This window comes from Ostrea edulis, chromosome 7 (genome assembly GCF_947568905.1).
Source record: "Ostrea edulis chromosome 7, xbOstEdul1.1, whole genome shotgun sequence".
In the NCBI taxonomy this organism is placed as follows: Eukaryota; Metazoa; Mollusca; class Bivalvia; order Ostreida; family Ostreidae; genus Ostrea; species Ostrea edulis.
Genome location: NC_079170.1, coordinates 73,495,243 through 73,512,159, shown reverse-complemented (window position 1 = coordinate 73,512,159; position 16,917 = coordinate 73,495,243). Strand labels below are relative to the sequence as shown.

At 33.9% G+C, this 16,917-nt stretch overlaps 1 protein-coding gene across 3 annotated transcripts; it reads left to right on the top strand.

Annotated features, from left to right (window-relative positions):
• Positions 1-4,210: 4,210 nt before the first annotated feature.
• LOC125654410 (uncharacterized) lies at positions 4,211-13,977 on the top strand. 3 transcript variants are annotated; one of them, XM_048884366.2, is made up of 10 exons: positions 4,211-4,406; positions 4,576-4,726; positions 5,388-5,717; positions 5,841-5,922; positions 6,632-6,723; positions 8,174-8,257; positions 10,857-10,880; positions 11,118-11,171; positions 12,160-12,198; positions 12,553-13,977. In XM_048884366.2, the coding sequence occupies exons 1-10, from the start codon at positions 4,356-4,358 to the stop codon at positions 12,648-12,650; spliced, it is 1,005 nt and encodes a 334-aa protein (XP_048740323.2). In that variant the 5' UTR covers positions 4,211-4,355; the 3' UTR covers positions 12,651-13,977. The 3 variants fall into 3 exon arrangements, with proteins under 3 accessions (XP_048740323.2, XP_048740324.2, XP_056001303.1); XM_048884367.2 differs by lacking the exon at positions 8,174-8,257; XM_056145328.1 differs by lacking the exons at positions 8,174-8,257; positions 10,857-10,880; positions 11,118-11,171; positions 12,160-12,198; positions 12,553-13,977 and adding an exon at positions 7,511-8,167.
• Positions 13,978-16,917: the final 2,940 nt, after the last annotated feature.

Here is a 16,917-nt window from a genome sequence, read left to right as displayed (position 1 = left end):
GGGTGTATATATTGGCAATAGGAAAGTGTGGGTTTGCTGTATATACACGATGGTTGAAAACAAAGCAATCGTGGTGTATAGAACTACAGCTATGGTACAATGATGATAACCAGATACAATACCTGGACAGCAAAAGAAAATCACTGTAAATATGTGACAAAAGAGACCTGTCAGACAGGTTTATTAGTCAGTCAGATCGACATCGTTTTGATGACAAAAGCCGTTTAGTCGATCCGCCACGATGCGGTATTATTTCGGATAGAACTCGGCACGAGGAGTTAAATACTACCAGACATTATTCAATGATAACAATGGTCTTGTAGATCCGCCACGACGCTTTATTGATTGGCACGTGGGGTACGGTACTCCTATACAAACAAGTCGGACATTTTTCAATGATCACAGTAGATTTCGGGATCCGCCGCTTTATACAGACAATGGCAGATTATATTAAGAAACAGAACCCAAGAAATTTGATGGTAGCTCAACAGAACGACAAGAATTTATTAGCTTTGAACAAGTAGCAGACTGTGATGAACGCGAACGTACTCAGCTCATTATGCCTTTAAGGAAAGTCCGTGCTTTTACGTATCCGGTTTTAAATTTTAAACACCGACTAGAAAGTTCCAGTTATAACTTCTTTGTCCGATGTTTGTAGTTTACGAAAATTTAGCATTCAGATGTGAATCTTAGATATATTTACCACTAGTTCCAATGGTACAAAGCAATGTAATATCTATATTGATCTCTAAAACGCTCATAGCTTGCAATCTAAGCCTGAACAAGTTAAAAATCATACATAGGCGTGACCCTCACAGTGGAATTCAAACTGTTTTTAGTGAGTTTGTGTTTGGTTCAAAGAAGCCCAGAATTATAAATCATCAGCAAATCATCAGCAAAGCTGTTAAATATTTAAACTCTTCTTCACAAGTACTTTCAAGAAACAAAATTATTTGTACATGAGCTGTAGTTGCTAGAATCTACACATATGTTACACTATATTTATTTTTTCTATAAGTATGAGATAACATGTAGGTATTTTTATGTATGATATAATTGATAGCCAAACAAAAAAAAGAATAACACACACACCCAAAAAATTGTGAGAAAAAGGAAGGGGTGGGGGAGCCCCCCCCCCCCCTTCTTGTGTTCTAATTGTCTGGTAGGACACAATTTTCAGTATGTTTATATATATATATATATATATATATATATATATATATATATATATATATATTGTCATATTCTGTTAATCTTGATTTTAAGACTGTATTTGCTGTTACAATTTACTATTTTCAAAGTGTGCAAAGAATAATTGTAAAACTTAAATTTAAAAATGGGGGTTTACGTACTTAAGAGACCATGTTGCGAAATATCTCTGGTCAACTATGGTAAAATATGTTTTTTTGTTAACCTTAGATATAATGCTACATATTTTTAAAGAAAAACTGGCATGTAAACAATTTAGATTTTGAGAATTTTTCAAAATTGCGATATTCTGTGATTTTTTTCTGAAGGATGTGAGCAGATTAAACAGCAATTGTGTATGTTTTCAATTGAATATCTTTAAAAATTCTCTCAGTAAATGAATAGCTATTGGTTTTTATATATTATAGCTTAATATGATGTGCTTTGGTGCATATTTTTAATAAAACATGAGATCATGCATTCTTGTGTTAAAATTTGGCTTTTGCATTTGGGGGTATATGTGCTCTGTAGCACATAGTATAAAAATAAACCCGCAAAGGTATGTCTAATATGGGTTTTTTAGTTAGTTTATGAGTTGTTAAAGTTATTTAAATGAAAAAAAAATTTGATTGACAGAAATTTCTAATAGTATTTACCTACCTTAAAAGGCAATCTGTAAAAAACACTAAGTGAATGTTCGTGTTCTGACTTGCAAGATTATGCTAGGCTTAAATTTGTTTTAGGCAGGCGATTTAATCCTGCTGAAAGAGAAGTAGCGTTTAGGTGTGAATTTAAAAACAGAAAACGTGAGAAATGGAAATCTGCAGCAGAATTCGGTCGTCTACTCTGCTTTAGAAGCGCAAATCATAGACCATTTCATTTATGATTTAGGACATTATGAACTAAAAAAAAACATGTCCAATGTCACCATCCCTTGTCACTAGATCAAGCAATTGCTTACGTAATGGAATGTGAGCCTTTGATGGTTCTCTTGATCAACATTACCAGCTACTAATAGCTACAGGAGCACCTGTTTCAGTTCTGAAGAATAGTCTTTACGATCAGCTAAAATTAGAAACCGCGCCTCAGAGTACTGACACAGTACTACATACTGCATAGGGGAATAAATTAGTTGTGTTTGGAAAACGAGTTGTTAAACTACCAGTCGGACATCATGCTTTTGAATATAATTTTGTTGTTGGAGATTTAAAAGGAATTGGTGGTCTATTGGGGACGGATTTTCTTGAGAAAGATAACATGGATATTTTCATCCGAAAAAGGAAATTGAAGTTCAAAAGCGGTTGAATACAGTTGTTTCAAAACACCAATTCCATAGTTGCCTTTCTAAATGCCGTGGAGAATAATTCAATTCCTGGAAATTCTGAGATGGTGGTCGGAGAGAGGAACGCTTACAGAGTATGGAGAAGGGAAAAAAATGGAAGACCAAAGGAAGAGGAGGACACAAACCAAGAATCCCGTCATTCCCATTAGTGGAGGAAATAGGACAAACTGTAGAGATGAAGTGATACACATTTCCCCTGGCGAAACCAGTGACAGTACTCTAGTGATTAAAAGTTTGTTGGATAAGGAAAACAGGTAGGTTGCGTGCACAATAATGGATGAAACGTGCACCATACCAGATGTTTGAAGCGGTGATGCATCTGTGATTCGGTGTCTATATAATCATTTTGTGTAATGGCTTACACGGACTTTAGAATTTATTTACTCTTTATTATTACTATCTATTGTTAGAAATTTTATTGTATTCAATTACATATTTTTATGAATAAAAATATAATAATTGTCTAAGGGGGGGGGGGTGTTAGTATTGGTTTACATTATCTCTATTTCATTATTTTCTACTTACTTAAATTCTAAAATCTACATAAATTCCTATCATCGTATTCGAGTTGTTTATTTCATGAAACAGGGAGAGGGTTATCTTTTATTTTCAAGCGTATTTTATTACAAAACTTGCCAGTAACTTGTATTTTCATTCTTTTTTTAAGAACGGTATTTAACAGGTTGGGAACACTTCCCCTATAGCGAGATATTCTCGCTAAAACGCGATTATCCCTCTTTAGCGAGAATGTAAACATTACCATAAAGAGGTGTTTTGGCGTCTTTATTGAAAATAATGACAAATTCCGTGCACCGCTAAATAAGTGCGACACATACTCAACATGATGCGAATTATTTTTATGAAATTGACAACACAGTCAGGAAATTGCATATCAAAGTTGGTGTGTAAGAGGGAAGCAGTCTGAAATCCAATACACATCGTGAGTGTTTTTGTTTTGATTAATATATTTGCAGAAGTATCAAACATTTTAGCACTTTTTCTCATTTCATATGAAACACGAAGAGATGTACTTCACGGGTGTTTTTCTCGGTTGTACGAGATATATTTACTCTCGCTAGAAGGGGATATCTCGCTATAGGGGAAGTGTTCCCAACCTGTTTAAATCCGAGCACAACCGTGCTCGGGGCTTCTGCTGAGCCATACCTTGCTACAAGGTAAAAATCAGGAGTTGCCTCACCCTGTATTTTTTTATTAGTATTTCTTTATTTTTTCTATTTAATATATTTTTCTCTCAAGCCACATTCAATCCACGGGATTATTATTAGTTTGTTATTTGGTATTTATCATACAATTGTTGAACTTTATTAAAGATATAAAACTTAATTAATTTATTATTCAATTACTAACCTCACTCTAGGCGGACTCAAACTTACCTGGAAATATCTAAAGGGTTAAATACTTAACATAAAACCTATTATTATTTTTAAAACACAACGCGAAGTAAAAAACAAGAACAACATATCAATATAGTAGTGGCAGGATGTCCAATATTAACCATTTTAGTTTGGACACAAAATATCTTCATTATTAGTACATTGTACAATGAATTTTTTAAAGCAACCAGAGCAATTCATGCACACATGTAGAGCAACGCCTCTTGTAAAATGTACATTTTTTTAGGATTTTCTATTTTCATTAAAATACAATCGGGTTCAATCTTCATTAAATTACCACCTTTCGCGAACTTTCGTTTTCAATTCGTATTTTCTACGACTCATCACGTTACATGTATTAGAGGAAAATAGACAATGCTGGATTGAAAACTGACTTTGGAAGAAGTATCTAATGATGGAACATAAAGAAAATGGATAGATCTGTCTTCATAGTTTTGATCTCACTGGCACTCCTAATACAGGTAGAGTATTGACAATCTTATACAGATACTGTTGTGTCATATTTTAAATGTAATATATTTACTCATCTTTTTAAATCTAACAACACAGGTGATCGGACCACGATGCATCGATTAATCAATTACACAACAGCAGTGTACTTTATTTTATCTCATTTGATTTACATGCTAGGCGGTAGATGGGTCAGTGATGTGCCCCTATCTGACAGTCTGGGAGGCCCACTCTCAGATGTTCTGTGAGGACCCCACTCACTATCACTGCTTAGAAAACCAGAAAGGAGACTTAACAGAAGCTTGTTTAGAACCAGTCTTCATTGACAGTGGTAAGTTTGAAATCTGTCTAGGACCTCAAAACGTAAACATATTTAGCAGATTTACTAACAACAAAATAATCTAAATATATATGTCACCTTTGTAAATAAAACATCATTTATTTCTCATTGTTGCATAAGTGTAAATGTGTTTTTATTTTTGCGCTCAAGTGTGACAGACCACGTGTGTGTGTTTATAACTGGACTTCCCTATACTTGTTTAACCGGTTTCTAATACTCACTCACTTTCCCGCTTTTACTAACCCAGGGCCCGCACTCTCGGCGCTACCCTTGAAGGAAACAGACATTAGCTACTTAGCATTGAGTTTTCATATTTCATATACTGGAAATATATGTCTCGGTGTTTGGTAATTATTCATAATAACGTTAACTATATGTAATTGTGATATTTATTGTCATATTTAAACGTATTTTTAATTATTCATTTTATTTCAGGTTATCATTTAATAGTTTTAACAAAACATAGCCCTTGGCCTCAAACTGATGGTATTTGTCTATCTGGTTGCATATAAAAACCGACTGGGTGATATGTTCATGAAATCAAACGCTTTTCATATAATTCATAATTTTTTAAGGATACATCATACATGTTGAGATACCTAAAGTTCAGTACGTTGCCAGAATTCGATTGCCATCCTCTTTCCATACACAGGGCATTATCCAGTGTTATCCATTGACTCGACTTTTATCACACCTGTGAAATGTCCATCGACTCATTATCAGCCCGGTGGACAAATGTCCAACAGATACAAACATGTTACCTGTATGTATCCAAAATCCTTGTGTGATGATGACGGAGAAGAGAAATGTGATGACGGGAGTGACATTACTGACAGAATGTGCCGTTGTGATTACACTAAAGGTTACAGATCTCAAGCATATTTATTTTCTAATCCCAAAAATCAATCCTGTTACAAATCAAAGTCCGAGGAGGAAGGATGTGCCATGCTTGGTTGTCCTGAAGGGAAGGAGTTGAATCCCGGTAAATTTCAGTTTTATTTTTAGAAGTGCTGTTTCACCGACCTTTCATATTGAATCAACTTTTATTGTAAGGATATTCACCAGAAAGAAGATCTAAATCGAACGTGAATATTTTGCCTTTCAGCGTATTTCTGTGTGAAGGAATGTGCACCCGGATCCCACAGAAGAAAGCATGAGTTCCACTGTGTGCGAAATGACACTGTAGTGTAAGATCTTTGCTCTGTAATTCTTGATGCTCTTTATGCAATATACATGGATTATTTGTAAGGTTTAAATTTAATAAGATGGTCATTGTTCAATTATTTTGATTTCAAGAATTACATATACATGTACATAAAATGTATAACTTAAATTTTCATTTTTTTCTTTCTTTTAATTTAGAATTGAATTTCTATTTATTTTCCCAGATTTAGATTTTTTTTTTTTAAATCATTCTCATTTGTGTGACAATTAGTACTGTTCAAAATATTTGCAAAAAAAGTACAGAGGGGCTCTCATTTTTTATTACGGATTGTACTTTATCCTGTATAATATTCGCTATAGAAATCATTTGTCTTAGAAACAACTATAAAATGCACCTCCGTGTGTCATAATCGTACAAATTCATACATCACAATTATGTTGCTATTCGTTATCTTCACCTTTCATGCATAACTTCACTGAGGATGAACAGTTACATACACAACTAACGTATAGAGAAATGTGCGAGATCAGAAAATGATCATGGTTGTCATCAATATATCTGAATGCTATAACATTTGTTAAAACATATTTCAGCGAATTTTGTGAACAATTTGCATGAAAATTGAGATTATATTTCTTGGATAGAAAAAGATTGTGAGATATGTTTCTTTGACAAGGAAAGTATGTTATCAGATCATATTAATATCTATTCCACAACTGCATCTTGTGTAGAATCTCAACAGTGAAGTCCATAACAGAGACCAGCATGGATGTAGAAGTAGTCACAAACAAACCAGTTATCATGGACGATATGCCTGGAAATGGTAAGTTATGAGATTGATCACTGTTCGTTATCTTCACCTTGCATTAATAGCAGATATATCTGTCAAATTATGTATCACAAAAACAATAGGGCTATTGTAAACTGTATGCAAAATTTGAATGTACTCTGATTCTTGAGTCACATATTCACTGGGTCGATGGGTAGAGGGGTTTTCCCTTTCAAATTTGAAAAATGGAAGTATCGCACAGTCCGTGCCGTAGGTAAGTAAGTAAGTAAATTTTATTTAAAGTCGACACTGTATACTATAGTAACAAATAACATGAGCTCTACAGAGCTCTTAAATCGACTATCACAGACAAAATAAAATATCACAAGGTAAGCATGCAAAAAAAAACAAACACATATATACATATTTACACGCATACTGTATAGCCAGACAGTTTCAGAAGTTAAGAATTAAATACAAATCAAACAAAAGTTTTTCACTATAGAAATTAAGCATTAAATTCAAACCTTAGCATTAAGAATTGTTAAGAAGCACTATAACTGTTAAATGTAAATAATAAAATAAATAATATATATTGATCACTGTTCGTTATCTTCACCTTGCATATAGCAGTTTACAGTAAATACGTTACAAGGTATACAAACAAAAAGGTTTAAGAAGATGAAATAAAAATGAATCTTTCAAAAGACAGAACAAAAAATAAAAATTAAACAAGAAGCAAACATTGGTAGTAATGCAGATGAAAGGCTGCAAAATGTGCATAAAAGGAAACAGCAAACTAAAACAGTACATAATATATTGAAAAAAGATTTTCATTCAGCCATGTACCTCCGCACCGTGTACTCGACAGGAGCTGCATCTACAGTTTTCCTCCCTCCATGTGTCTATAAAAGTTCTAAATTGATTGAAGGAGGAGATTTCCCTTATATGGTTGGGTAAAGAGTTCCACAGTATGGCGGCTGCATAGCTGTAAGACCTTTTACCATACCTAGTTCTTGGTCTTGGAAGTTCCGATGTCTTTTGGTATCTGAAATTATACCTTGCGTTTCTTAGCTGGACCAAGTCTTGTAGGAACAATGAACTTTGTTTATTTATAATTTTAAAAACTTCAAGGGCCATGGCTCTCATACGCCTGGTTTTCAGTGAAGGAAGATTTGATTTATCTAATAGTTGATTATATGTACTAGTATGGTCTTCATAAATAAATCGTATGGCTCTTTCTTGAATTCTTTCTATAAAAAAAAATTAACAATTTTTTTCACTACAAAAGTGCCATACCAGAGGACAATTAACTAAAGTTTGACATGATAAAGATAGTGATAGTGAGTTTGCCCAACCTACACATATGTTTCCCCGTATATCACAATATCACAGGATAATTATATGGAGGCTGCTAGTCCCCCTCACAGTTTTAAAAGATGCATTCAGATGTATGAGGATTTTTTTTTTACAAGTAATATGTCTTACTTTCGTTTTGGATCAGAAGATAAAGCCGGAGTTTCAATACTTGCTCCAGCCATAGGATCGTCCGTCCTAGCGGTATTTATTACTGTACCCCTGTCTCTAGGTGAGAATTATTTTACCTATATCAGAATTAGTTTGTTATTTAGTTCCCTACCGGCGAAGGTCAAGGTTACTCTTGTGCATAAGCTGTTGACGTATGATTATTCACACCGAAGACTTGACTTGGGACCGATAGCAGACATTATTTCTGTGCAACACGTACAGAATGCTTGTTGATACATTTGATTTTTTTTTTTCGTTATAACAAATTTACATAAACGGTGATATATTTTACTATAGACACAATCTACTTATATCATTGTTTTTATTTGTCTGAATTGTTCTAAACATATTGACTGTTCAACACGCCACTTTTTCACTACACAAGTACATTTGTTTCTTCAAATTCTTATATTTTCCAAGTTTTTCATTGTATGTTTATTTTTCTTTATTGATCGTGTAAAAGCTTCTTATAGATTATTTTCCAAATATAAAGGGTATTATGCAAATCTTTTTAATAATGATATCAATACAAATAATTTTGAAATGCATTTAATATGGTAAGTATAAAATTCAGTATGTCTTTTTCTTTCACTTTGAATCTTCAGGATAGTTAATATTGACTCTCCTTAATTTTTTCTCTAAAACTGCATCCTGAAAACACCATTATGAAAATATCTCTCCTATTTAACACTTTCTAATGAAAGGAAACAATGGTGTAGATCTCCCTGCTCCGTGGCTCGATTAAGCCCTCCTGATCCAAGTTTGTACAGATTCTTCCTTTTCTTGTTGCCTTGTGCATTTTTACTTTTCTTTCATGTTTTTTCTTCAAAAACCAATTTTTTCACTTCCCGCAAAACTCAACACATATATTGTACCATCTATGTATCTTCATATAGAGGGACCGCCGCGGTGATCTAGAGATTAGAGTGTTCGCCCAGCATGCGGAAGGTCGGGATTCGAATCCCGGCCGCGGACAGACCTATGTCGTTAAACCAGGTAGTGACAGTTTCATCGCCAAACACTCGGTATCGGGTGTGAATGTCATGGGTCCTGGGATATGACCTTAAAAACGGATGTCTCGTGTCCCAGTAGGTGTGGCACGCTAAAGAATCCTCGCTGTTCAATGACCATAAGCGCCGAGCGTAGGCCTAAATTTGAAGCCCTTCACCAGTCTTGTTGACATTTCCATATGAATGAAAAATTCTCGAGAGGGACGTTAAATAGGATACAATCAATTAATCAAATAGAAGAAATATTCCTAACAAATGGACATGCATGTAATAATGGTATAGTGTGACAACAGTTAGATTATAGTCATCAACATGCGTTTAATAGGGCTATATAATCAAAATCTACATTTCTGGAAAACAATTTGTAGCCCTTTTCACAAAAAATCTTACGCTTAAGATGACAATTTTAAAACACTGTTATTCTTTTACAAGCCTCCTTCACTGGTATATTTCAGAATGAGCAAAACTAGCTACATGTACAGTTTAACATTGTGAATTCAATTGAATACAATGCAGAGACAAAAATTTTATCATAGTCGTACGATTTTATGTGAAAATAAATCTATGCTAGCACCATTCTTTTATTAAAATCCGATTTGTTCATTCAATTGATAATTTAGTGGAGGATGTGGTAGGTATATTAAGACATTACCACACTGGCATTAGTCAAAGAGAAATAACATTTGTAAAAAATTGGAACCTTGATACTTTTCTCTTTTTTTCCATAAGATATTGTTAGAGAAGTATTGACAAAATGATAATTTAGGAAGATTCATATCTCCGAATGAATTTTTGAAAAACTTTTATTTCTTATATCGAACAGGTTGATGGTACAGGGGTTTCAATAGTCTCGATTGAAGTCAGCATTTAGCAAATTCTTTGGTCGTTATAACGATCTAGTTCGTCAATATAACCTATCATTCGGTCAAATGCTGTCTGACGTGTTTCATACCGATTGTTAGGCCGTTCTTGGGACACTGATTTTGACTGCGGATAACTCCGTTTACCTGATCAGGATATAGGGCTCACGGCGGGTGTGACCGATCGAGAGGGGATGCGTACTCCTCCTAGGCCCTGGTGTGTCCAGGGATCCGTGTTTGCCCAACTATTTATTTTGTATTCCTTAAAGGAGTTATGAGATTGATCACTGTTCGTTATCTTCACCTTTCATTGATAACGGAAATATTTTAAATATTGTGTTGTAAAGCAAAATACACACAACATTTAAGCATAAAAGACAATATTCTCTTCAACCATTCAATGAAATATCAACATCAAGATATGTGACCGGTCGATGGGGGTGTTTACTCCTCCTAGGCACCTGTTTCTACCTCTGGTATGTCCAAGGGTTCGTGTTTGTCCAACTATTTCTATTCTTTATAGGGGTTATGAGATGGATCACTGCACGTTAATGTTGCCTTTCATGTGTACAAGTATTATAAATACGATCGAAATTTTCTAGAAATTCTTGCATGTGTGTTCATTTTCTTTGGAGAATTTTATAAATATCAATTCATAAGAACGAATATATTACAATGACGTGTATATCTCTTTTCCACTCAATCTTTGATATACATGTATAGTATAATTTGAAACAAATCTGATCACCTAAGCGTGTAATTTGATTGCAATTCTCTTTAAAAATTTCAGTGCTATACCACTATTGGAGAAAAAGTAAGATATTGGATTTTTTTTTCTTGAACATTTTATTGTAACCGACTGATAGTGTCAACATAGAGTTAGCAATTTTCATGTTTAAATTGTATGCAATCTGAATTCAGAGGGAGCCACAATATTTTATATTTTCTTGTCTGTGCTTATGATGTGAATTTAAAGTGATAAGCGAAACAATGGCATTAACCAATAGATTATCAGATATGGATACTTTGTGTTATCCTGTCATTCATATAGGAAGGGGAAGCTCTGATTCCAAAGACGGCGGTAAATCAGAACAGGGTATTGAAAGTAAGTTTTTTTTCTTTTTGCATAGTGGAAAAAAATATTAGCACAGATATCATTTTGACATCTATTGTTGTTATAATTCTCGTTAATGTTACATTACTTTGAGTTTTAATGCATTTCTCAGACTCACCAGACGCAGTGGTTGCACTGTCAACATGCTCATTGAAGCTGATATCGTTGCTATCACAAAACAGTATATACCATTGGCTTCAAAGTTTACTTTTGATGCATTGAAATTATTATGAAATTAACACATTGTGTACCAAGGCTAATCGTAGTAAGCAGCGGAGAATGTGTAAGCAGGGTACCTGCGTATCCTCTTGATATACAATTAGCAAAACTTAAGTTTACGTTCCTACCTATCAGATATTGTGTGTATATTGTAAATAGTACCATATTTTCATTTATATAACTATTTGAAAATGCAGTAGAAATAAAATTAGGATCTGGATTGAAAATATACCTTCTTTATTTACGTTTATCTTTTTCTTTATAACAAATTAGTAAATCAATTCCTGTCGCATTGTTTATCTCCATTGTAATGAACTTGTTCTGAATTCAAGATCTTAATGATAAAAGATAACGGGAACCAAATATTTGATACTATTATGTCATTTCTTTGTTTATAAAATAAATAAATTGTCTTGTGGATTAATGGGATAGTTTAATTTGAATATGCAAAACACGAAAAACGATCTCTAGAATATCATAGCTTTAGAGGGGGATAAAGCTTTTCTTCGTGAAGAAGGTGTAAAGTGTGCTACTCTCACTTTTCTTGAAATAAACAAAATATAAGTCACATTCACCTGACTAAGTTATATATCTTTTGTGTGATGTAAAATTATTCTGTACTTAGATTTTCCACTGATATTGTTCGTGTTCGTTTGATTATATGACGTGTGTACGTTGAATGAAAACAATGCACTCGTTTGCTTGACGATCTCAACTTAATTTACATAGATGTCTCAGTTCATATTTTATAATATTACAGTTAAGCAACATCCACCGACTCATGTGACGATTAATGCAGGTGAGTCTTCACTGAATAATTCACAAAGATATCAGATAAAAGTAAAAGATATACACATTTTGTGACATAACGTGTATCTTCTAAATATCTATAGGAAGCACGTCTTTAGAAAAGGTAGAGCGCTTCAACTCTAATCAAGCAGTTCCACTTTTACTTCACTCTTGAATAAGGCAAAACTGTGCTGAAAATGATTGATCATAGTGTTTTCCAAATCACATGATATACTATTACATTTTCTAGTTTCAAATGAGATTTATAAAACCTAGGATAAATTGACTAATTATCTGCTGATCTATATTTCAAATGTTGTTATCCCGAGTACACCCTTTAACGTGATTCATTAAATTGTTCTAGGTACCTATATCGAGAAAATTGTTGTTGAAGACGCCCATAATGTGGTGACTGGAGACAAAAGTACCGTTGTAATAGGAAATCAGTCTTCTAATGATTAAATGTGACGAAATTTTTTCTCGTCTCATCTCCTTATGCGTTTTGATATGTATATTTTTATGCAAGGAGCATATAAAAACTGCTCATAAACTTTTACCAAGTGTGTCAGAAAACTGATGTTCTTATTTTATTTTTAACTCACCTGAGACAAAGGCTCAAGTGAGCTTTTCTGATCAAAATTGGTCCGTTGTCTGTCGTCGCTGTCATAAACTTTTCACATTTTCATCTTCTCAAGAACCACTGGGCCAATTTCAACCAAACTTGCCACTAACCATCCTTGGGTGAAGGGCTTTCAAGTTGCGCAAATGAAGGGCCATGTCCCTTTCAAAGGGGAGATAATCACAACAATGCAAAAATAGGGTTGGGTCATTTAAAAATCTTCTCATGAACCACTGGGCCAGAAAAGCTGAAATTTTCATGAAAGCTTCCTGACATAGTGCAGATTTAAGTTTGTTCAAATCATGACCTCCGGGGGTAGGATGGGGCCACAATAGAGGATCAAAGTTTTACATACAAATATATAGGGAAAATCTAATTAAGAACCACTGAGCCATAAAAGATATTTACATGAAAGCTTCCTAACATAGTGCAGATTCAAGTTTGTTCAAATCATGGCCCGCCGGGGTAGGATGGGGCCACAAGGGGGATCAAAGTTTTACATACAAATATATAGGAAAAGTCTCGAAGAACCAGAAAAGCTGATATTTACATGAAAGCTTTCTGACATATTTCAGATTTCAGTTTATTAAAATCATGGCTCACAGGGGAGGATGGGGTCACAAGGAGGGGGATCAATGTTTTGCATACAAATATATAGGGAAAATCTTTAAATATGAGCCAAGTGACTCAGGTGAGCGATGTGGCCCTTGGGCCTCTTGTTTGATTTTGTTTAGATAACTGGGGTTAAATAAACTACACGTACCTGCAACATTCCATGTCGAGTGCCATGTTATTGTTATAATTCTGCTTAATGTTGCATTACCTTAAAATCGACTATCGTGTACATTGTACTCAGGATGTCCATAATGAACAAACCGATATAGCCACTGCGGTAGTTATAATATATAGGACAGACGTTTTACATCTTTTGTATTGTTATTCATGCATATATTTATCGAATGAGAAATAAGGGTACGTGTGAAAATAGTACAGGTGTGTATGTAATATTGAAGTAAGTGAAATCGAAAGTAAATATGATGTCAAGTAGATTCTACTTAATAGAAGATATATCATTTAATGATATGTATTAATAGTAGATATTGTGATCATTATTATGTTTTGTTTTATTTTTTTCACTTTGTAGCATATTAAAGATATCTTTATCCATCACTTTCGTCCTTTGTTTATCAGCAATTGTATTCCGATTTTATGTTCAGCGCTGAATTTACCTGTTACGCCATTTTATCCTCTTGTCAAAAGCAGTGTTTGTATCGCCACATGTGTAAATGATATTCAGTAAATGATATGCATTTATAGCTGTTTGAGGATAAATCTGAGGATTACCATCCAATTTCACGAGACGGTAGATCATAACGAATGTTCTGAACATATTAAATTCTCTGCATCCAAATGTATATTCATCAAAATTTTGAACACTTTAATTCACTTTTGACTCACATGAACTGAAAGCTCAAGTGAACTTTTATGATTTTTTTTTTTTCTGGCCTCCGTTCGTCGGTAAGCTTTTAACATTTTCGACTTCTCAAAAACCAAAGTGTCTATTTCAACCACACTTGCCATAATGCATCCTTCTTGAGTGAAAGGATATTGAAATTATTCAGATGAAGGTTTTGAAAGGGGATTAAGAAATACAAAAAATGTTCTGGCATCTTTTAAAATCTGAAGATGGACCACGAAACAGGACTTATGTGAAACATGATATATGTAAACATGCCGTGCAAAATCTTTTTCTCCGCAGCAACCGTGCCATAACTCCATTTACCTTATCAGGATATAGGACTCACGGCGGGCGTGACTGGTCGACAGGGAATGCTTACTCCTCCTAGGCACCTGATCCCACCTCTGGTGTGTCCAGGGGTCTGTGTTTGCCCAACTATCTATTTTGTATTGATTTTAAGAGTTATGAGATTGATTACTGTTCGTTATCTTCACCTTTCTTTAGTCATATTAATGTGCAAACATCTACTGGTAATGCAGATTCCAGTTTGTTCAAACCATGGCCCTCGAGTGTATGATGGGGCCTGAATAAATAATGAAAGTTTTACATGTATAAAATTTCAAGACCAGCAGGTTCATGATTATTCATACTAATATCCAAGCACCATCGGGTACTGTAGATATAAATTTATTCAAAGTTATGGGCCATAATAGGAGATCAAATCTTCATGTGGCATTATATGGACTTTTAAAAAACGAATAAAAAGGTCATCTTATGACTAGAATGTCCATATTATCACTTGGGGATCAAAATTTGATATAGTAATATTTAAATATTTTAAATTGTTTTCATCAAATACCACTGATCATGTTTAGTAATGTAAAACTTATACGGTACCAATTTTGATGCACCAGATGCGCTTTTCGACAAATAGTGTCTCTTCAGTGATGCTCAACCGAAATGTTTGAAATCCGAAATAACAATGGAAGTTTAGAGCTATTATAGGGAAAAACAGTGTGCCAAAAAAATGAAGTCAAATTCGTCTAAGGATAAGAGTTATGCGTGAGGGAGATAATCCTTAATTTTGAAATAGTAAATCATTAAAACAATCCAGATTATTAATTGATTAGGGAGGATAATCTTAGTGGGATTATTCTCTTTTTTCATTTTTAAAATTCTCCAGAAAACCAAGGTCCTGTTGGTCATGTTGAGATTAAAACATCCCTATCTGTGGATTTTTAGATCACCTAAGTTTACTCGGGTGACATTGCAATTGGTTGTCGTCGTGCGACGTGCGTCAACAATTGAACATTTTAAACTGCTTCTTGATAACTACCAGTCCACTTCCTTTCATATTTGGCATGAAACATATTTGGGACAAAGAGGACATCAATTGTAAATTACAGGACTCCGGCACCCCTGGGGCTTTCGGGGCGGGGCAAAAACAGCCCAAAATTGACCAATTTAAAAAACATTAAATGTGTCATTTATATATATTGATGACATTTTATTTTTTAACAATGTTCACTTTTATCCTATTTCTATTCGATACATGTATATCCCAGTGAACATTTGCTTAATATTTGAAACATTTACTGAGCAGAACTATTGATTGTAAACTAACAATTCAACTTTATGACCAACGGGAACAACTTCTCCATCATCAACTTCCATATCTATGTAGCAATTGTCCATTATCACCTGCATTTAGACTTTATAAGGCCGCCAGTGTGACTGTTTAACAGGGGATGCTCTCTCTTCATAGGCATGTGATCCCACCTCTGAGATTCCCCATGTCCTTGTTTGTCTTACTTGACATTAATATTCTCTGTATGAAATTAACAACTGTCTATTTTATTTTATTTTCATATACCCTCATATTAAGAGGTGAAGAATTAAAACGTCAATCCTACAACATTGTAGTTGTGCTCAAGCACTTGTATGTAATACAAAAATAAGAAAGATGGAATATTCTACAACCTGAATCTATTTGACTAGGTAGTGGTCATAGTGACTTTTCATTGAGAAATGGAAAGGAAACCCCAGGTATTTAATACAGTGTGGTGGCATAAATGAATCAATTTTTGATTCTTCATCAAATGATTCACTGAAAACCACTTATTTTTATCAAGTAATCAAAGGTCAATCAATAATTGTTTTAAAACTAAACATCTGTTGTTCATGTGTTAATTCCTCTATGATTGGCCATTGATATAAGGATACTACACTTAGTGCGCTCTATAACTAGTTTATTGTTATGCATCTGTAAAAATGTCTTTAAAACGTTCTTTTTAATAAAGATGTTTCTCAATGAATATGTATTCAAAAAATAGCGCAAAATATGATATGATGACTCATTCCTAACACCATGATTTGTCTTGCTAGGTGTTAGTAAGAGATATAAACATAGGTCTAGCGTATGATACCACTGATAGGGAAGACTTAAGATAAAAATGGAAGATGATCTAAGTCAGTTTACATTGTACTGACGAGGTACTTTAATATATATCGTATGTATGATTTAACATTGCTTGAATTAGAGCATGCGCTATTTTAGGTTATCCGGTTTAAACTGAATGGATAATAATACGTATAATGCTTTAAAACATTACAATTACGTAAGAACTATTAATGCTACGGCCCTTGTTTTG